Below are 22,517 nucleotides of genomic sequence, written 5' to 3'. Positions count from 1 at the left end.
CAGCATTTAAGCATAAAGAGTCTGATGTAATGACTGACTGAGCAATGTTTTTATACAGAATATTTGCAACTTTCAAGAAATTACACTATACAATATTTCTGTTACAGAAGCTGTGTGGAAAGATCATGGTGTTATTTTGCCTCTTGGGACTATTCCCTCATTGGGTGTATACTAAGCAGATTTTCCCCCTGTACATGGCACTGAAAATTTCTATTACACTTGGAGATAGTAATAGTGTAATTTCTATTACACTTGGTCCAGATGCAGTTTTTCCACTGAGATAAAAAAATGCTTTGTGGAATTAATGTAGGTAATCTGCAGTTAGACACAGCAGGGCATTTTCAACTTTGTCAAACCTCACGGGCTTCATCCACACACCAGATTTTTACTTTTCACTTTAAAATTGTACAAAATTTTTGTCCTGGGTACAAAACCTTGGAATTGTATTACTGAATACATAAAAACCTCATAATCCTTTTAATAAGGTACTTTAATTCCTATCTTGTCTGGACTGAAAATCCAATGGGGTATTTCAGTCCTGGGGTATTTTGTGATTGCTAGAATGGTTCAATCAGAAGGCAAGGTTTGGTATATAAAGGAAAATGTAGTTTAATCAAGAAACTGAACCTGTAGAAAAGAACGGCAGGGAAGAATGACAGAATAAAACTGACTAAGGCTCAAAGCAGCTGAGATACAAATTAATGTTAAACTTAACACAAAGGAAATGTTTCAGTTCAGTTCAACAAATGGTTTGCCACAACTCTGTCAAACACAGAATGTTTTGGGTTTTCAAATGCAAAATTGAATGATTTCCACAAAATTAGATTGAAGGTTATTTTTAAATTTAAATTTATATTGTAAATCCTGACAAGGTATGGTATACGTAGGTCTGAAATGTGGGATGCTTGTTGATTTAAAACAAACAAAAACTTTCCTAAAATTTATGTATTACTTATAAAGCAGGAAGAAAAGCAGGGCCACATTTTCAGATAAACCTTTATGAGTAGGTCCTCACCTGGCACAGAATGTGTTTCCACATGAATTTCCAGCATATGGTGAGGTGATTATAAGTGTGAGTATAAACCTATTTGTGGCAGTTAAATTTCTCTATGTCTATTCTAAAAGTATGACAAACAAGTAAAAACAAACAAACAAACAAACAAACAAACAAACAAAAAGCAAGCCAAACAAAACAAAATCAGCCTCTGCTCATATTGTATGAAAAATTCTAATTCTAATTCTATGCAAATAAGAAAAGGCTGAATTTTCTCTTCAAAATCTAGATGAACTTTCCCTCCCTAATCCAAACTTTCTCTCCTTATTCCAAACTGTAAAACAACCAGATAAAAGAAAAACATTTCTTTCATAAATATTTCTTACCATAAGTTTCTTTGAATCATGTCACAAATCTAGTATTCTACACTGGAATTATTTTAATTATTTATGTATTTATCACAATTTAAAGAAATATTTCAAAGTTGTTTTGAAATGACTAAATACATTTATTCACTATAATTTTTCATGATTATAATTAAACTATTTTAGTTCTTAGAAGAAGAGAAAGGCATTCTCATTTCATATTTCTTTTTCAACTGTGTTAGGCTATTTTATCACTGGTAAATACTTCAATATTGTGGTACTTCCTTGTTTATGTTTGTTTGTTTTCAAATAATATACAAGGTAATAAATGCAGTTTGTAATTATCTGTGAGATGGGTGCTTTGAAAATTGTCATGGCTTCAAAGTAGTTGTCTTGCTTTATCCAATTAATATATTCATTGGTCATATATCACAATCCACAGGTTAATTATTTTATGAAAGTGTTGCAAGAAATAACCCAAATGTAGAGACGGAGTCTCTAAGACACTGATGGCCCAGAATACTTCACTAGAATGGCAGCCATAAATCATTTCCTTCATATACTAACTAGAAATTAATTTTCAGCTAGATTATTTAACTCCTCCTGATATCCAAAATAGACAAACAGATGTATGTATACACACACACACACAAGGACCTTCAATACAGTTTTCCCCAGTTATACAGCATTATAAATCATTTTAATAAATTGAAAATGTTAGCACTTATGCAAGATACAACTGTATCTTTTATTCCTTTTCTTAAAGACAGCTCTTAAAAATTAGAAAGGACTAGAGTTCCAAAGTAATAGATTCTGTTATTGCTGACAACAAAATATTAAAAATACCAGTAATCAAAAACATGATAAAGCAGATGAAAAGGAGATTAAAATCAAACATTCAGGTACAGAGATGGGAGATTGAGATGAACAACTGATCATGGCTTATGAATGATGTCCTATGCAATTCAGTCAGCATAAAATTCATTTTTCCCTGCAAGAATTCATAAATCTACACATGCCATTTCTAACCTGATGAACGTGTGTGTTTGGAGCAGTGAAGCTAACCCAATATTTTATTCTAGAATACAGATTTTTAGCCAAGTGTCCTAGATATAAAAAGAATAAAAACCTGAAATGAGAATGGAGGTATTCTATGGAAATGTAAATAAGTGAAGAATGACATGTTTTTAAAGCTTCTCCTAAAGTGAACATACCTGAATTTGTACAAAAGTATGGGTTATTTATTTATTTATTTATTTGTGCTCTAATAACCCCCTCCTTAGTCTGGGTGTTATAAGTGATACTGTGGGTGGAATAACAAAAAGTTGCAGATGAATTTCTGGTGGTCAGCAAGGAATTTTTGGAAGACAATTACAGAAATTATACCTGACAACTTTGACTGTCTAAGGGAAGTAGCCTCCTGACTCTTGGCCTTCTCCTAATTTTCTCGCTACGTTCAAGACAGGTGAGTTTCAACAGCTCATATGGCTCTCTCAGAATATAATCTGTTTCTTATAGCAACAGATCTAAAAGTCTTTTCTTATATTTGTTAGGAATTTGAAAGGGAATTGCATATAATAATTCAAAACCACAGATACACAATAAGGACCCTTATCTATACCTTAATCTGATAATTGTTAAACATATAGAAATGAGCACCAATGCATTGAAGTCAAAGGAATTACAGTGGTAGGATCAGTCAGGAGCCTCAACGCAGTTGAGCCTCTATTTGTCTGTTAACTGAAAATTAATCTTATTTTTACAGATGGCTGAAAATCATGCCGTGTGTCATGGTAACATCTGTTTAACCCATGAAACAAGTGAGGAGAACAACATGGAATGTAATAGCAAAGAATTTAACAAAGCTTTTTATCAGACATGTTTTTATCAGATATGAGTTAAGCTGCTGCACACAAAGTGACTGCTTTCTGAGGAGGAAAAGCTTGCTGAGGTAAAGATCTCTAGCACCTCAAGGCTGTGTCCACAATGAATATCTTCCAAATACCCCACATAGTCAGTTAAAATATCAACATAAGAGCTATGTAAGAGATATTGAAGATCTAGATTTTAACACTAGTAAATATCTGTATTTAACACTAGTAAATACTTCATCATGGCAGTTCATCAATAATATCCTCACAGTCCTCCCTCCCCATCCTTGTCACTTTGCCACAACATGGCAAAAAAAATAAGGAGGAAAAAGGTCTTACCACTAAGAACAAAGCACATATACTTTTCTGTTCTGTGTATTTTCATAGGGAGAACATTATCACTCCCATTGCCCCAATCCAAATGCAAATTAAGCACCTCATTTGTTAAAATCGGCCAGAGGAAGAGATACAGAGAAACAAATGCTACTCCCACTGAAGTCAATGTTGTGAGATTTGGGCTATGGCGCATATCTGATAACACAGCAAGGTTCAAAGTACTATGTTACAGCATTACAGTTTAAAATGCTGGTTTCCAGTGTTAGCACGATCTTGGTCTTGAATCCGTGACACAAGCTTTCTGAGCTTTTTTTTTTTTTTTTTTTTTTTTTTTCCCCTCCTCCTCAAAAATAGATGCACACATAAAAATGAATTTTCTTTTTAGTCCCAGAGTGGATTTCCCTTCTTAGAACAAACCTGTCCCTAAATTTCAGCTGTTGTGTGCATTGCAGTATCCATACCCAAGGCACTACTTCTTCATGTAGACACTGGCTGAGACACTCCAGTGAAGAATAAAATGTATACTTTCCAAGTGGGAGACATTCTGTTTAATGAAAAAGTAGAGGAATGTTATTTTTGTATTATATATTTTTTAACAATGTCAATTACAGAGCCTCCTAATGCTCCTTGAAATTAAATTTATGTAAGCTCTACTGACATAAACTTGAGCCTCTAGCTTCAGTAATAATATAATTAAATCAAAAATTTAAAAATGAAAACCTGCCAATGAAGAATAAGGACCACACTCTACTGCCTTGCCTGCATTAATAAATCTCTTATGCATTATCCAAAATTTCAGAAAAAGTTCCAGCTGAAGCCTTCATGCAATAGAACAGAATACTCTATGCCTTACAATCATTACCTTTATTATACCCAGAAACATGTTTTCTCCTGTATGCGTTATTTGTTTGTGGTTCACTATGATCTCAAAACCTCATTTTAGTCTGCATAATCACTTATACCCTAAATGACCTCTCAATATATCTCCCACACAGATACTGTGTGAATGGTGTAGTAGAATTGTCATTTGAAGTTTCCTTAAGGTTAAAAGAAAAGTTAGTTAATATAATAATCTCTGTATCACCAGACTGGCAAAGATTATAGCACAGAGGGCCAAGACTTAAGTTCACTATATTTCATCAGCAAGAAGCTTGGATACATAGAGTAATAGGATTGAAGGAATTACTTAATGTTTTGTTTCAGTTCATGTATGTGACATACAATCTTAAATAGAAATTTTATTAGTGCTGAAGTGGTCTTTACGAAATAATGTCTTTGTAACCAGTTTCCAATATTTTTAAAACATTTAAATATTTTAAACCGTTTCCCTTAAAAACAAAACAAGAGTCATAAATATTTAACTTCAGAAATAACCATTCTGACAGATATGGCACTGCTATCATTTTGCTTTTCTGCACAATAACTGCATGAGCTTTGCAAGACTCATTGTAGTGTAATTTTTGTTATACATTTATAGCATCTAAATATTTCAGAGACTATCCATGAAGGCGGTAGAATAGCTTTCCAGACAAAAATACACAAACACACATCTGGGGCAAAAAAAAATGAAACAAAATCAGGTTGTAAGCTCAACAAATAGGCAGTTTTGCCAGGTGGGAGGCTTAGTTTAAGAATGCATAAGGCTAAGAAGTGCCCTGGCCCTTGCAACGGGGAGGTGCATTGACTGCAGGAAACATTACCAAGTCTCATGGTGAGACAAGCCATTGGGAGGCTGTTAAGGAGCAACTCCTTCCTAGGAAGCCCACTAGAAGATGTGAAATGTGGGAAAACCCAGTTAGAGCATTCTTCGCTGAGACACAAATAGGTGTTACATGAAATGGCTCTGTTCTGAATAAACTAGGTTTTGTTCTAAGAAGACAGTTGCCACCAGCCATCACCCGTGGGGAGGCAATGATGCAGCCCATCCTCATCACTAGGACTGTGATGGATGCTTTGAAATAGGCTATAATTTGTGGCCTACACAAGCTGACAATATTTTTTCACAGCTACTTCCCATCAGAGAGACTTTCCTTTTTATTGTTATTATTATTATTACTATTTCTGGATTTGTTTTTCTGTTACCAGTATTTGACCAATTTGTGCACAGTGGGCTTTCTTTGTGTATCATCCCCTACAGGTGCACTCTTTTCTTTGAGAACTTCGCCCTCTGTGAAGTGTTCAACAGCAGGTTACGGACCAGGTTTATAGAGAAATAAACAACAAAATATAATAATAATAATAATAATAATAATAATAATAATAATAATAATAATAATAATAATAATAATAATAATAATAATAATAATAATAGTAATTTTATTATTGTTAATTATAATAAATTATTATTATTATTATTATTATTATTATTATTATTATTATTATTATTATTATTATTATTATTATTATTATTATTATTATTATTATTATTATTATTATTATATAAAAGCTTAAAGTAAGCTATGGGCAAACTGGTGAGATTTATTGAACATTCTTTCCTTTTTCCTCTTCCTTGCACAGCACCCTCACCTCATCTGAGGACAGGCACTTTTAACATACTTGTAATTATCCCTTCAGACATATCTTTATTAGATATTTAATAAAGAGTTAAGAGAGAAGAAAGGGTTAAGAGAGAAGAAAGAAATTAAAGGAGATAATAATTGTAGATAATGACATCCAAATACACCTCATGAGCCTTTGGCCAGAGGTGTTTACATCATTCCCCCAACAAATATTTTTCCTTCTAGGAAACTCTGTCTCACCAACAGATATTGTTTATGAAACAGTCGCATATTCACTCTGTTCCTCTTACAGATAACTTATATAATCTAAATTATTCACACACTTTTAATTACATTTTTAGTATTTAAAAGCCTAAGGAAAACTAGCAGAGTTTTCTCCTCCCAGTTAATTTTATCACTGGCCTTTTCATCTCCTGCTTCAGTTAACACATTGTAGATTTCAGGTGAAAGGTAAATTAAGTAAAATTAAAAGTAAAATAAAAACAAACAAACAAACAAACAAACAAAAAACAAACAAACAAAAAAAAACAAAAACAAACAAACAAAAAACAGCAGAAAACATAAGGACCCAGAAGAAAAAGGGAGAAAAAGGGTGCTTAATATTGATATGCCATCTGAAAAATACAGTAAAAGATATGTATCTCCACAGTATCTCACAATATCACAAAGGAATAAAACCCTTAGAAATAACAATAAAAAATAAACAACAAAAAAAGAAAGTTTAGAATCTAAAGAGTAAATCTGGAATATTCAAAGAAAACAGAAAGAAGTGTGAGTTGGAAACTAAACACTGAATATAACTTGACAGGTCCAATACCATCTATCCATTGTCAAACACCTTGTCATCTGTGCAAAAATACCACAGTCTGCAAATCAGCTAAACAATATTTCCAAAGGGATTTTTTATCTTGAATACATTTCAGGGCCTATCTGTTTTCGCTGTAAAGTAAAGAGTAGTCAGCATGCTTGAGGGAATCTCTGCTAATAAATTGTTTAATTTGCAAAAAACTTTGTTTTCTACTGTGCTACGCTGTCTGTTTAGCTCTTTCCTATCTAGATCCTTGATTTCCTAAACATGGAAACACGTTAAAAATCTCATTTTTTTCCACTTTTCCCATTTTCTTTCCATTTTAACATTTTAACCCTCTTTTCCAGGCTGATCTGAAATTCAGAGCACCAATCTCTTTGGTCAGAGATTGCCCACATACTGTTTTTTCTTATTGAATGTTTTTGTTACCATTTAGCCACAGGATATTTGGACATTTAAACCATTTAAAATGTCCACATTCAGTGGACATTTAAAAGAGCTAGTGACCAGCAAGAAGGAAGGAAAAAAGGAAGGAAGAAGAAGGTTCCACCCCCCATTGCTCCTCCTCCTTGCTTAAAACTGATCATTTAAAGCTATGCCAAAGAAAGACTTATGCCAAAGCTCAAACACATAGTATTTAGAGATTAAAGGAGAATTATTTTTTCTTTTTGAAGTAGATAGAAATTTACTTTTCAGTTTATAAATTTAGAGAAGACTAATGAGGAATCAAATTTTCAAGATCTCGAGAAACACAAATCACACTGAATTTATATGACCGGATACAGACTCCAACATTTTTAGTGCAAATTTCTGTCCTTTACTTGTTTGATAGTTAACTTTAAAGAAATACTTACATTCAGCGTACAACCTGATAACTAAAAATTATCGGATTTAAGCAATCCCTTTTCTCTAAAAACAGCATTAAATAATTGTATATGGTTAAACAAAGCCAAGAAACATCAAATTGTTTATATACATATATTTTTATATATTTTTTATATAATACATATATTTTTGTATACTTACACATACACGTGCGTGAAAGAATAACTTACCTATGTCCCAGGTAAGGGGGTTATTCTGTTCCATCTCCCTTTTCCCAATGACATACCAAATGCAAGCCATCCAGTGAGCAAGCAAGGCAAACATGGACATGAGAAGTGTGAGAACAATTGTGCTGTGCTGGGAGTAACGATCCAACTTCTGAAGGAGACGCAAGAGACGGAGCAACCGCACTGTCTTTAGGAGGTGGACAAGAGAAACCTAGGAGAACAAATAGAGAAAACAACTTGTCAGCTCTTGACATCTGTCACAATACCTCTCTTGCTGCAATGAAACTCCATCCTCTAAATCTGTATGGATTTTTACTTTTGTTGTGTACATATTTATTTTAGTTACTTTAGTACTTAATACTAGATTTAAACCGTACAATGAAATCCTGAGATATCTTTCCTTTTTAATTTTTTCAAAACGATAAAATTTTATTTTTATAAAATTGTTTGCACAAAACCAGATCTTTCCCTGCTCTAGAAAAGAAACTAAATTATCAGACTGGTTCAAGGTTCATTTGACTCCTGTGTGAAAAAACAAAATAAGCATCTTCAAACAATGATCTTCAGTTTCTGCTAACAGACAAACAAACAGTAAGTATAACTCCACTTAAATAGACATGACATGAAATCAGCTTAATAATTAAACCTGGAATAGACAACAACACAAAGCAGATATTTTGCAGAGTAAGGAAGCAAAAGAGGTGAATGAAGACTCAGATGTTTTGTTCAGATTTAAACTTGTGTTCAGGGGCCTGTGTTCCTTTTACTGCACTGTACTAACTCAGAGTCCAAAAGACTGTCAGACAGAGTCCATTAAAACTTCTAATACTAGTTTAAAAATTCCTTACCTAAAAAACTATTGCCTTTCAAGTGTATGTTTCAAAAGCAAAAAAAAATATTCTCAGAGCTCTAGGTGTACAAGGATTGGCCCCAGAGAAGATGCAGAAATACACAAAGTGAGAAGCCCCTGAAACATCCCATTCTATCCAGAGCATCCTCCAACCTATATCCACACCAGAGTTTGTGCACCTCTCAGTTTTCATGGAATATTCTTGGCTCATGTTTCTTGGCTTTAGCAAACAATATGCAGATTAGAATGTGACACAATTTTTATTTTTTCAAAAACTAAATATGCAAAATTTCATTAATAGCAAACATTCTTTCCTTCATTAATGAGACATTAGGATTAAAGTTTACTAGATACTTGGCAAATACAGGATACCTACAACTACAGACTGAAAAAAAAATAGTGTCAAACTTGACATATCTTCTCATAGCATTCCCAAAGCAATATAATGAGCTCTCTGAAAAGGAAGTCTCAAAGCATTGTTGGATCAACATCTTTTGTTTATGCTAATCCAGAATAACCTATAGTTAAACCTTTCTGCTTCTATTACCAACACTAATAACCTGAAAACTTCATTTCAGAGGTGTGCATGTTTTAACAACTGGGTGTAAGTTGCCTGATAAGATTTGTAACATGGAGTATTTTAAATTTATTCATGAAGGTTTAATGAACCATTGATTTTATTCCAATCCCAGAAATTAAGAGATTAGGTGGGAAAACTATAAAGAAAAATAAATAAGTAATTCTCTCCTGACCTTCATGTACTATTCACTACATGCTCATATATATATATTTTTTTTTTTTCACAAGAGCCTTAATATTTTTTTCTCATAGACATAGTAGGGAAAAACAAACAAACAAACAAATAAACAACAACAACAACAACAGAAACAGAAACATAACACTTATTTAAATTTCTTTGAATTTTACAGCTGTGAGGAATGAGATTTGACATGAGAGCACACAAGCTATTACAGGGTCCTCTCTTCTTGCAATTTTTTTGTCTATTAATATAAGTATGTGAAATTAGTTATGTCTGTGTCCTTAAGCACAAGAATATTTGCAGTTTGGGGCAGAAGGCCCTAAAATATTTGATGGAATTGCCTTGTTTGCATTAAAATAATTATATCACAAATAAAATACAATTATTCTAATTGAATATCATGTTCATCATAACAAATTACTCTTTTTCTCTGGCAACACATTTCCCAGTCTTTTTTTTTTTTTTTTTTTTTTTCCTGTCTCAATTTTTTATCTCACTCATCAGCTTGTTTGAGCTAAACATGGCTCTATTTGTTTCGCTCTTAACAGAAATGGTCCCTGTTCATGACTGACAGTTGCAGTGTTGCAGTAATATCTAAACATAAATATAGATGACACATATGTGCTGTGTTCATCACTATGGAGCTCTTATCTTTATATGATTGCTTATGTTCCCCCACAGCACAAACAAATAATAACAGATAAGGTGAAATCAGTCTTTTAATCAGTTTCTCATAAATAAGAAATATCAAAAGTACTGTTACTCTAAGTGCACCCAGTTATTATCTGTGACTAAATCATTACCATTGTTATTGTTACAAAATACTGCTGAGTATATAAATAGAAAATCAGATTTTTTTTTTTAAGTGGATACATTTCATTTTAAGGCTAAATACTGCTTCATTCCAAAATAATTTGCTCATAAATTTGAACACAGTTGTAATTAATCATACATAATTGCAATGAATTTCCTCATTAGTTACACCAAACATTCTTCTATTGTGTCTAATCTGTCATTGAAAGACCTCAAATGCCATCAGGCAGCTTTCTGTTCTTTGTCATAAATTTAGAAAGACAAAATGGGGAGTCAGCACTCATACTTGTGTCTGTGTAGATTTTGCTCTGCCCACAAATATAAAGCCAACTAAATTTTCCATTTGGTTAATCATTTTAGACTAGCTGGGTTAACCTTTTTCTGTCAAAGTGACAGAGTCAGAATTTTGTCTAAAACCAAAACTCATTCATAGCATTCTGTGATACTGAGAAGTACTGAGAAATAAAGTTGCTACAAAAGTAGTGAAGGAATTCTCTGCTTGGAAGCATCATGTCCTATGACAAAAAGGAAATAACAAGGAAACGTGATACATTTTAAATTTTAGTGGCAGCAATTTTTAATTCTTTTTTTCTGCTTGATTAACCAGCTTTTCTCCAAAAGTGACTTTCTTTACTGGCTCTATACCACCAATAGTTGCTCAGAGTTGAGCAAATTAAATCATGATGACTAGTGCTTAACAGCCTGGTTTTTTGCTTCGGCAGCATTTCACAGAACATTTCCATGGATGAAGGGATTCCTTAAATCAGATGAATACCAGGATGAGAGAAGCTAGGGTCTCAGCAGGCACTGAGGTTAGGAAGAAACATGCCTGAGGTCTCAGATCTCTAAATGTTTACCCAGTAATGATAATGTAGAATGCTTGTAAGGTCTAAAAGCAGTAGGACCAATTCCTATGGTTTCACTGTTTTCTTTTGAAATATCTCCACAGATAGCAAGAGACTCCACAGCTTTTCCACACACTCTAACTACACAAATCTCCAACCAGAGGATGATATATATGTGCCATACATACACATGTATGTATGGCACTATACCTAGCTTGCAGAATTTAGAGCATCCCTAAAGAGTTGGCCTTTGTGCTGGGGCCTGAACAGCAAAGGAGTGAGATGCTCCCTGATGCCCCTTCTCACCGTTCTGTTGAGGCAACATCTGAGAGTCGATGGAGTGAAAATCTGAGAACAGACATGAGGAAATAGCTTATTAACTCAATAAAGTCTGAAAACAGTGGAATGTGATTCACACCTCCCCCCGTTCTGGAAACAGTTGATAGTCATTGCAGTCTTGAGGATTATATTAACTGTTGCCTTGTCTTACCACTATGGAAAATACAATGTAGTAAACACTGTGTTCCCTTCGAGGAATCATATAGAGAACAAAATAATTAAGTCTGCAAGGGTGAATACAGGGTACAGACTACATTCTGGATTTCATCTCAATTGCCAGAGGGAAGAAAAGATTGGCCCTTGACTATTGTGTATTGGTCATTACTATACAGCAGATAGCTACTGAAATTGGACCAGAGCAAATGAAAGAAACAGACTATACATTGGAAAACTTTTAATGAGACATTTAACTCTTGGGGCATATAGAGAGCTATGCCTGTCAGTCAATGCTTATTTCTAGATCAACATGCCTATATATTGTTTATTACTTGAGGAGTTAAGTATTGAGGACTGAATGACTGAATGTATCCTTAATCATCTCATGAAGGATCTACAATTAATCAGTGTTTCTGGGTATTCTTAGTCACCATATTAGTGATCTTGTTATGGGAAAAAATTTAAAAGAAATAACAAACAGCAGATATGTGTTAATCATATTATAGTAACATTTGTAATATTGAGACTTTTTAAACCGTAAAAATAATTATTAGATAATGTTTTATTTTCAATAAGTTATTACAGAAAGAATATCAGTTCCTGAACAACAACAAAGAAGAAAAATATCAGACATGGTTCATCCAATGAAAAAATCATAACAACATATTTATAGTGGCTATTCAGTTTTAACATAAAGGACAAACTGAGATAGTAGTGTAGTTAAATAGATTACTCATTGTTTAAACAAACAAACAAAAACAACAAAACAACAACCAAAAAACAACACAGTAATTGAAGAATGTGGATCTATTATCTGCTTGTTTTTAAAAGCTACTAGCATAAGAGTGACAGTTCTTAATATAACAAATGGAGTGAAAAGGGAGATCACTGAAGGAAGTGAAACTAAATGAATAAAAACAAACAGTATACCTTACATAGGAGGTTTACTGACTAGCGTTTTGCTTTCTGATACTTGTCTGTCCTATCACCTATGTACATGTCTCTAACTCACATTTAATGAAAATGAGATTGAGTGCATCTGTTCACTGAAGATCAAAATCCTGAGAATAGGAAAGCAAACAGCTTAAAAGCCTAAGTCTCTTAATGTTAAAAATCCACAAAATTGAGAAATCTCTGCCAACACTATCTTTCCAATATTAAACTTTTTAAATTCTATTTCATTTTGATTAGTAAATTCTTGCTCTACTAATGTTAATAGGACTATGAGAAGAAAAACCTTTGTCTTAGCATAAGTTAACCAATGCAAATGTAACCCACCACAACTGACATTAAGGGAAATCAACAGATATTGGACCCACACATTTTTCAAAGAGGCTTAAGCATTTTGTAATTAAATACATAACAAAGCTGAATTGAAACCAAAGCTAAAGTTAATGATCAGCCTAATAGATATTAGAACACAAATAAATTAACATGATACTTAAAATTTATCATGCTGTAATTTTTGCATTAGAATGCCTGTCAGTAAAGAGAAAGAAGATTCCCATATGAGTGAAGTAACCATCCATAACAACAATTACCACCATAACAACTTATAAAAATTGAAAAATTCAATAACTGAACACAGCATAAGAAAGCAAAGGCCACAGAGAATTATATTTGAGCACTGTAAGCAAGAATGAACTAAGTGCAACTATATACAAATTAAGGATAATGGATCAGATATTTACATATATTACTTTCATGTTAATGAATGACCACATTGACACCCAACCTCATAATACTTTTAATTAGCATTCTATTTCTTCCTTTAGCATTCAAAGTAAAAATACTCAACACAGCTGCAGAAGATACCAATGTATTTTACTTCATTCAGTTTTAGTTTCCGGATTTGAAAAAGAAAACAAACAAACAAACAAACAAACAAACACCAAAACCATCTTCTGAAAACAAAACAAAACAAAACAAAACAAAACAACTATTAAAATAGACTATGGTTAGTACTTACCACAGTGACGTTGAAAGCATATAGAAGATCAAAAGGAAGTGCAGCAATTAAATCAATGATAAACCAGGTAGTCACGTAGTGGATACAAATAGATCTTGCTTCAAATATAACTTGGCCAGACTTGCTGACATATGTTGTTCGGAAATTTAAAATAATATCTGCTTGACAAAAAAGGAATAGAATTAGAGACAGTGATTTCTTTGTTCTGGGGGATAGCAATCCCCACCACAACATTGATTGTATTTTTTTATGCATAGCAAAGACTGGAATCTAAAACAGAAACCCATAACACATGCTGGTAACAGATCCATAGATTTAAATGCACAAAACTGTTCTTTGCAAGAGTAAAAAGAATATTCAAAATATTTAAAACTTGTTGATTTCAATGGGAGCTTGAATTAAAATAAATACATTGTTCTTTAAACAGTACCGCATACACTACTTTCCAACTGTAGCTTTCTTTATGAAAAATGAAGATATGATTGTGCATAGAACCTATGGATAACCATTTTAAGATTTCAGGAAAAAAAAACAAAAAACAAACAAACAAAAACAAACCAAAACCACCAAACCCACGAGACATTAATTACTTAAATTAAAATGCCAATTTGATACTTTCTTTTAGTTTCTGTCCAGCATAGATGATAAATGTCATTCTCAAGGGTAAACTACTTGTTTCTCAATAGAAAAGTGCTGAACCCATTTGGAAAAAAAAAACAAAAACAAAAAAAAAAGGCTTTTCAGTTATGATGGTGATCACAAAAGTGGTATGAAATGTTTCATGGCTTGTGCACTTTACATGTTCCTATTTAATGTTCCAGGATGAGTGACTCTCGGTATGAGATATAGTTTTGACATGTCTTGCCAAAACACATTAACACTCAACTAAAAGCTCAGCTCTTGACAACAGTCTCAATTATTTTCATGTCCTACATGATGAAGACTATAATCTGTCCTTAAGCTATGCACCCAGTTTCTACCAACATTTGTGAGAACTTCTTATATAACTTTTACAATGGCAGAAAGAAGTGCAATGAACCAAAAAAGTTGGTGTTTTACAGCTTACTAGCTTACTGGCTTACTACCTTACAAATTCTAACACCTCATTTTGAAGACCATCTCATTTAAAAAGAAAAAAAATAAAAAGTGATCCCAAATGTCAGGAAGATGTTCAGAATGCAATTGTATTTTTTTTTCTTTTTTTTTTTTCTTTTTTTTTTTTTTTTCCTCACAATAATAATTAAAACAAACAAACAAGCAAACGAACAAAAAACTTCAAGGTGATAGTCTTGGCAACCCAAAAGCCCAAAAGGTCTTTCTTTGAGGCAGCTTTCTAGATGTTAGTTTGGTGCATAATAGACTTGTCAGCTGTGCAATTTGTAATCTGTGTAGCGTATTATTAAGTGTTACAAAGAGGAAACTGCATTCATTATACCATTTGCAGCAATGACAGCATTGCTTTCTTTCTGTCTGTTAGGCACAAGATATGCCTGCAGCTGCTTCTACATGCCGCTCTTGCACAGAGGTGGCAGCTGTTGCTGAAGGCTGGTTCCTCACTATGCACAGCAAGGACTGTGCATGTGTTTAGGAAGTGTTTGTTGCCCCAAACATAGGTTTCTTACAGCCTCTGGGGAAGGGGAGGTAAAAGTGCCAAATGGAAAAACCTACAACCAAATCCAGCCTCTTGCCCACCAGTGAAGGTGAAGATATAGGAAGGTGATTGATATATGCCTTGTAAATGGAAATAAACACAGAATGTATTTAAATGGTTCAGTCTATATAAGAAATTTGTTTTATCTTTGGATATAGATATTTCCTTTCTTCACAAACCCTGTCCCAAGTTAAGCAAATTCTTGAAAAAAAAACTGTGAAGTCCTAAACTATCAGCATACTTCAACATTTAACTCTTCAAAATTAAAAAATGTAACAAACACTGCACATCATGTTAGAACTAAGAAATGGGGAGTAGTAGGACTGTTGTTTCATCTACTCTTGGATTTCGGGGCAGTTCATGGTGCTTGAAAATATTTATTCCTGTTATACACACATGAAAATGAATACAGAGTTTCTGATAGAATTTTATTCTGTAATTTTCATTTGGTGAAAATACAACTACTGGCAAGCATGAATGAAAAGACTCTGCTCAGACAATGAAATGCAAAAATGAGCATTAATTTTTTTTTTCCTATGATTTATTTAAAAACCAAACAAACAAAATAATGAACAACAACAAAAAAAGTGCTTGTATAGAACACACACACGCACTGAAAATGAAATAATTAAATATTACTCAACTCAGTTTAAATGAGCCAGATTTTTTTTTTTCAGGTAGTGTGTTTCTTGTTATTCTTAGGTATTTTTCTTATGTCTGGAAATTTCCATTCATTGGGGACATTGCTTTTCATTTCTTACCATTTTTTCTCTTTTTATTTTTATTGTAGTTTTTGTTTTCTGTGCCATTACTTCTGAAGTTGGCTTTGGAAATGAAAATCTCCTACATTGTTGCTAGTATAACGAGGACAACTAGTTTAAAGGAAAGCAAGAGAAGTAGTACCTGAATGGATTCATTTTAACTGAGTCAATTAACTAAACATAAAAGAATCTCAACTGAAAATGCTGCCTCATTGAGGGAACATGGACTAGTACATATTAATTGACTAGTGCATATTAATGCATTTTTTTCATTTCAAGAATTTAATTTCAGAACATTTTCATGCTTAAAGAACATTAAAAGTAAAATACCTTTTCATACCTTATGACCACAGTTACTCAAATAGAGCTGCCATACAGCCCATGCAGAAAATACTGCTGAAGTCCTATAACAGTTTACACTCTTCTTCTTCAAAATAGTTTGAAACTGAAATTCATCCACCTACAAACTTTACAAGTTTCTTACACTTTGTTTTAAAAATAGTGGAATTGCTGACACCGAAATGAATTACTAACTCATACATGTTTGAACAGGAGATGTGATTACTCAGTATCTATGACTGTGCATCCATCTTAAGAACAACAGTATCATTTTTTTTTTTTTTTTCCTTTAGCATGCCTATATAGATGCTTTACTCCGAGTTTGTTGTCATGTGCTGCTAGGACATTGTGATGATGGAAGCTATGAAGAATTGGGGCCAAGGGCCCCTATATTTCTGGGGAAAAAGGTATGAATTCATCTAAAGCAGTGCCAAATATTGGTATAAAATGTTATGAAAGTGTCAGTTTTATCACCTCCTTGAATTCTGCTCAGATTTGCCTTGATATATCTATTTTGTGCATTTATATTATGTTAGATAATGTTGTGAAACACAAAAGGATCTGATGAAATTTGTAGCTGCTATAAAACATCATGCTTAATTATGTATATGTGATTTTTTCCTCTTAACTGAAAAAAACACCTGCCTCACACTTAGAAACAAAACCAAACTACTAAATTTTAGTTTGATCACCCTAGAATTTTTTTTTTATTATTTTTTTTTTTTTCAAAACAGAATCAGAGAAGCACTATAAAATATCTGTTGGATTTTCATTTTCAGTATGTAGTGAGACAAACGCACATTTAATTAATTTCATTTCCAAATACATTTTTTTTTTGTATACATATTGTTCATCCAAAAAAACAGGGTGCTTCTGATACATATTTTGCCATTTTACAATAAAAAAAAAGGTAATTGTTCCAGCTCTAAAACAATGTTGTTTTTTGTGTTGTTTTTATGCTCTTTAATGTTGATGGGAAAAGTTATTTTTCTGATATATTTTATCCTGTCTTCAACTTTCATACATTTGCTTCTATTTTGGCAGTGAAATACAGGCACAAACAATGTAGGTATGCTCGTTTTCAAGGACAATTTATGCCTACAAATAGAGAGGCAGTTACTGAAAAATGTACGTTCATATTGTGTAGGACAATAAACACAACACTGTAGGTGCCTTTAGATGCAGATATATACCAGTTATAAAAGTGTTCTTTACTATTCAATTCTCAAAAGCCTCTAAAAGAATAATTACTTAACATAAGATTGGAAATGGTGTGTGAATTTGGGATAAATTAGCATTACAATTATTTTAAAAGGGGAAAAAAAAAAGTTACATTTGATTAAAAACCAGTAACCATTCGGACCTGCAAAATATGATCTCATCATACATACATACATACTTTGAAAAGATGACTATCTATGATGTGAACTTGGAAGTGTAAAAGAATTTTTTTTAAGACTAAGTGTTTTATCAATACATATGATTTGAACATTTTTTAAGCATGAATTAACAATCAGATCGTTGAGGAAATTCAATAAGCCCTGCTAGTTTAAAAAACACATAAGAAACATATGACAACCAGCGAACCAACGGACCAAAAAAAAAAAAAAAAAAGCCTCCACAAGACTGGAGGCTTTACTTTTACAAAGTAAAACAGAAAATGCAACTGAAGTTCAGGAAACATCAGCGGTTAACAAAATTACAAGTCTGAAGCTGAATCACCAGTATTAATTTTCAATACGACATCATAAAACTGGAGAAATGTTACGGAAATGGAAACTTGCCAGAATAATTTTAATAATTCAGGGGGAAAAACAAAAAGCAACCTTAAAAGTGATAATCCAGAAGTCAATAGGTTTGCTAATCTCAGATAAATTGAGGGAGCAGATCCTTCTTGCTGAATGTGTAGCAATAACAAGACATGTAAAAGTGTAAAAGTATAACTGATGCTATTAGTTAATGAATGATGTGAAATCATCACTGTCTCTTACTAAAAATGTCTTCTTGACAATTTATCAAGTTAGTTGTTTTCTGCAGCATATTTATATGCACTGAAGTTATAACTCAATTTATTTCATCCTGTATAATTGTAATTTGAAGATTTGCATTATCCAGAATATTAAACACATAAAACAAAAGCCAAACCTGGTTTGCTGCTCAGTTTTAAAATGATGTTACCATGGGTTTGTTTATAAACAAAACTGTTTCTAGACAATTTATCTTGGATGATTAAGTTTTCAATGTTAAGATAGTTTTTAATAGAAAAGATGGATGACTGTGTACCAATACAAATCCAAACATAAAATCAGCCATATATCACTATATAATAGGCAAAATACATTTAAAATCCAAGACAGAAAAGGTATCTAAAGAAGAGAGAAATAGAATTACAAAAACTCTCTGGACTTCTCTTTACTTCATGTTATATATTCAACTGTTGGTTTACTCTGTTCCAAAATACAGACAGAAGAACTGACTTTTGCACGTTTTTACACATTGATAAACTAATTAGTCAAAATAGGATATACTGGATACACTATTACATCAGTTAAATTCACGTATTAATTTTGGAAATTAAACATGGCCAAGTAAATGATGTGATGAACTTGGACCGGTTGAAGTTAAATGCCCTAACAATGTAAAATAAACACAGCATCATACTAAATATATTGTTATATTCATGTATGAAACACTTATGTACTCATATAACTTAGGCACATAATATAGATATATGCAGATGTGCTAGAGAGAAAGGCATGTCTGATTACCATGATTAGCTTTTGCAGCATTGAGTTCTTTTTCTTTCCTTTCTCTTCACAACTTTTTTGGGAAAAAAGAGGTATTTGGACTTTCTCTACATGTTCTTTATGTAGTCTACACTAAGACTGGACAATCCTCAAGCATGTTACCAATATATGCAAGAAGCCACAAAGCATTTTTTTCCCTGTTACTAAAGAGAAGAGGCAGGCAGAGACTTAGCACAGAGACAGGATCACACATTAAAGGTATCAGAAAAAAGATTTCTTTATTATGTGTTTTGATCCATTGCCCAGTTTCACTGCCAGATCTGGGTCTGGAAGAGAATTACTTCCCATATTTCACTGACAGAAATATTTTATGCAATCTTCCTTAATTCGAGGCTAGACTGTTTGCTAAGATCACCTGACATACACTAACTAGTTAACCTATACACAGTTTGTAACAGGTCAAACTATATTTCTGACAGTTTGATCTCTCCCATTCCTCCTTTCTACTTATTAGAGGTGAATCTCCTAAAATAATAAATTTTTCAGTGAAGTTTTTATTGTTTTGGAACTCTGTTGGTCCTTTAAAATTTTCAAGATATAGTGCAGAGTCTTAACACAGTGACTTAGCCACAGACATAAGACTATCTGGTTTCATGGACTAAGTTCTTTCAGTCTATAATTAAGTTTTAAGAAACAGTGTTTTCATTCAGCAAAATCTGCATACTAAACAGAAAATATAAACAAAATCAGAGAGAGAAAATATTTAGATAAAGCAGTAGTCTCAGCTGCCTTGCTCATAAAGCTATGAAAATATTTTGAAACCACCATGTATTAAAACGTGAAATTAACATGGTTTCATATGGTTCACAATACACAAGAGGATCCACTAACTCCACAGGTACTCAGTACTTAGTTGCATATTATTCACATTTACAAATCATCATAGTAGCACCAACAATGTGCATAACTACTTCATGCAGATTTGCTTGATATAGGTAAGAAACAAAGATAAGGATGTTTGTTTCATGAGTTAAATTATTTCTCAACAGAAAAAAAAAATGCCCAATGCAGGTTACTGTTTTGGAAAATACAGACAGACAGAAATATTGCACTTTCTCCAACTGATATGATGATTACCATAAAAGTGGTAAAACTTCTTGTTTGTCTCAAAAACCTTCAGTGTGTAGTTATCAAGGTTAAAGAAAAGGATTTGCTTACTTATTGCACATTAGTATTTTTGAGGCAACTAAATCTTTAAAAGAGAAGGAGATAAATGCTTGTTTTAACCCCCCCTAAGCCATCCAGTACACCAAAGGCTTATCAATTCACATATGGAATTCATTGTTCAAGATTGAAGAGATTAGAGGGTTTTCTGCACAGCACCCTTTTCTGCCTTCTTTTCAAAGCAATTTAGCACAACATACACAGATAACTTTTATGTATAAAAAAAAATCAAATAGAAAATGGTAAGTGCTTCTTTCTACATCCAATTGATTAGACAAAAAATACAGAAGAAGGTAGGTGAGTGTGATCTATCTTTCATTTCTTGACAGTTTTCTGAGCTGTACTTGGGTGTAAACAGCTTATTTGTCTGGGCAACATTATTTACAGCTAAACTATTGTGAGAAGGGACTTACCGACAAAACTGAAGGGGAAGTGCTCCTAAGCCAAAAAAAATTATAAAAGCACAACAAAATCTTTAGTCAAAAAAAAAAAATATAAAAGCACAACAAAATCTTTAACACAAATTTAGAAAGGAACATTTGTTCTGGAAGGTTTTATTATTTTTAGGAATCATGTGTTCTGCAGAATTTTGGGGATTGCTGTTTAAAGAGTGGAAGATGAAAATTTTTTACTTTTTAAAATAAATGTTTTCTCATCGTTAAAGCTTTGATCAACGAGAATGGTATGCAAATTGAGACAACAAGTAATAAACATCAACAAATTGTAAAATAATCTATTCTGAGAATATTAATTGAATATTTTATATTTTATAACTTGATTATGAAGCTTCCTGTGCTTCCATCTAAAGATGCCACTAACCTATCAAAGCACAGCATGAAATTCAAAACAAGCATCAATAATGTAAATCCTCGGAGATTTCAGGTGACTTCTCACCATCAAAACAGTACCCAATACAGTAATCCCAGTGTTGAAAGTGCTGAAAGGGTGTTCCAAAGGCCCTAAGATCAGGTGGGCTTTAATATTTTATTTATTTATTTATTCTTTTCCTACAGGAGGAAGGGCACAAATTTTGCAGAAGATTACAGCAGTAAACCAGGCAAGAGGGACATTTAATCTCTGAGTTGGTTGTTAAAGCATACATGAAGTGACTGTAATACATTTTGGACAGTAAGTGTCTCAAAACACTTATTTTTTTTTTTTAATATGTTATCCTTATATGTTTTAATATGTTATCCTTAAATATGCTGTAACAGCCAAATTCAGCCTGTACATGCTTTATACTTCAGATTGTATTTGACGTGTCAGTTTCAGACTGGAACAACTACTACAATCCCTTTTCAGTTCTCATAATTCTGAGAGCAATGAATAAATCATGTAATAAGTATTATTACTGTATAAAAAAATATACTTTTGAAGCAAAGTAACCTCACCCAATTTTTCCATTTAAGTTGGAAAAAACATCATTTTAAATGATGTTCGATGCAACATACTTCATGCCATGTGCTAAGAAAAACAGAACAAGGGACATAAATAATATCTGTGATATGAGTAATACCATTAAAAAGTTACCTAAAACTAAATCAGAAATTACATCAAACAATATCATAATTGGTTGACTCACTGTGTTACAACTTCTGAATACATTAAAATTTTTTATGTTAAAATATTTGACGTAAGGAGGGAAGAAAGGATGAAGCCTCTCTATTCTCTTCTTCATCAGGAAAAAAGATGGGTTCTTATTTCAAGTTAAATAATTCAAGTTCAGTTATAATCAGAAAGCTAGAGTTCACACAAATGAAATATCAAGATAGACTCCAGACTGTCCTTTTGACTTTAAGAATGTCCTTTAAGTCATGTTGAAACTAAAAGATGTCTTTTTCTTGAATATATTTTTGTTTTGTTTTAGAATAGATACATGTGCTTTGTTAAACAGCACCCACACTCTTTAAGTCAGTCCTTGCAGACTTTGTTGCAGACTTTCACTTCTGCCCCAATTGCTTTTGTGTGGATGAGCCGGTGAGTTTAACACAAAGTGCTTCAGTCCATAAAGCAGCAAGTACTGCTATCAAACACAAAGGTGAGCTTGGCCTGGCAGCACTCCAGAGGGACAACACAACACTGCCAATTTAAAGGGGTTTTGAACAATCTGACATATCA

General features: G+C 32.7%; 1 protein-coding gene across 1 annotated transcript in view; it reads right to left on the bottom strand.

The window, feature by feature from the left end:
• Nucleotides 1–22,517, bottom strand: part of KCNH8 (potassium voltage-gated channel subfamily H member 8) — a 181,283-nt gene that overhangs the window by 54,654 nt on the left and 104,112 nt on the right. The window contains exons 6-7 of the mRNA XM_068674337.1: nucleotides 13,678–13,835; nucleotides 7,949–8,156 (exon numbers count right to left, since the gene is read on the bottom strand). Coding sequence (XP_068530438.1) covers nucleotides 7,949–8,156; nucleotides 13,678–13,835 — 366 coding nt within the window. The remainder of the gene's footprint in view (nucleotides 1–7,948; nucleotides 8,157–13,677; nucleotides 13,836–22,517) is intronic.

Source organism: Anas acuta, chromosome 2 (genome assembly GCF_963932015.1).
Source record: "Anas acuta chromosome 2, bAnaAcu1.1, whole genome shotgun sequence".
NCBI classification, from domain to species: Eukaryota; Metazoa; Chordata; class Aves; order Anseriformes; family Anatidae; genus Anas; species Anas acuta.
The sequence above is the reverse complement of the archived record's forward strand: the minus strand, read 5'-3'. Positions and strand labels throughout refer to the sequence as shown.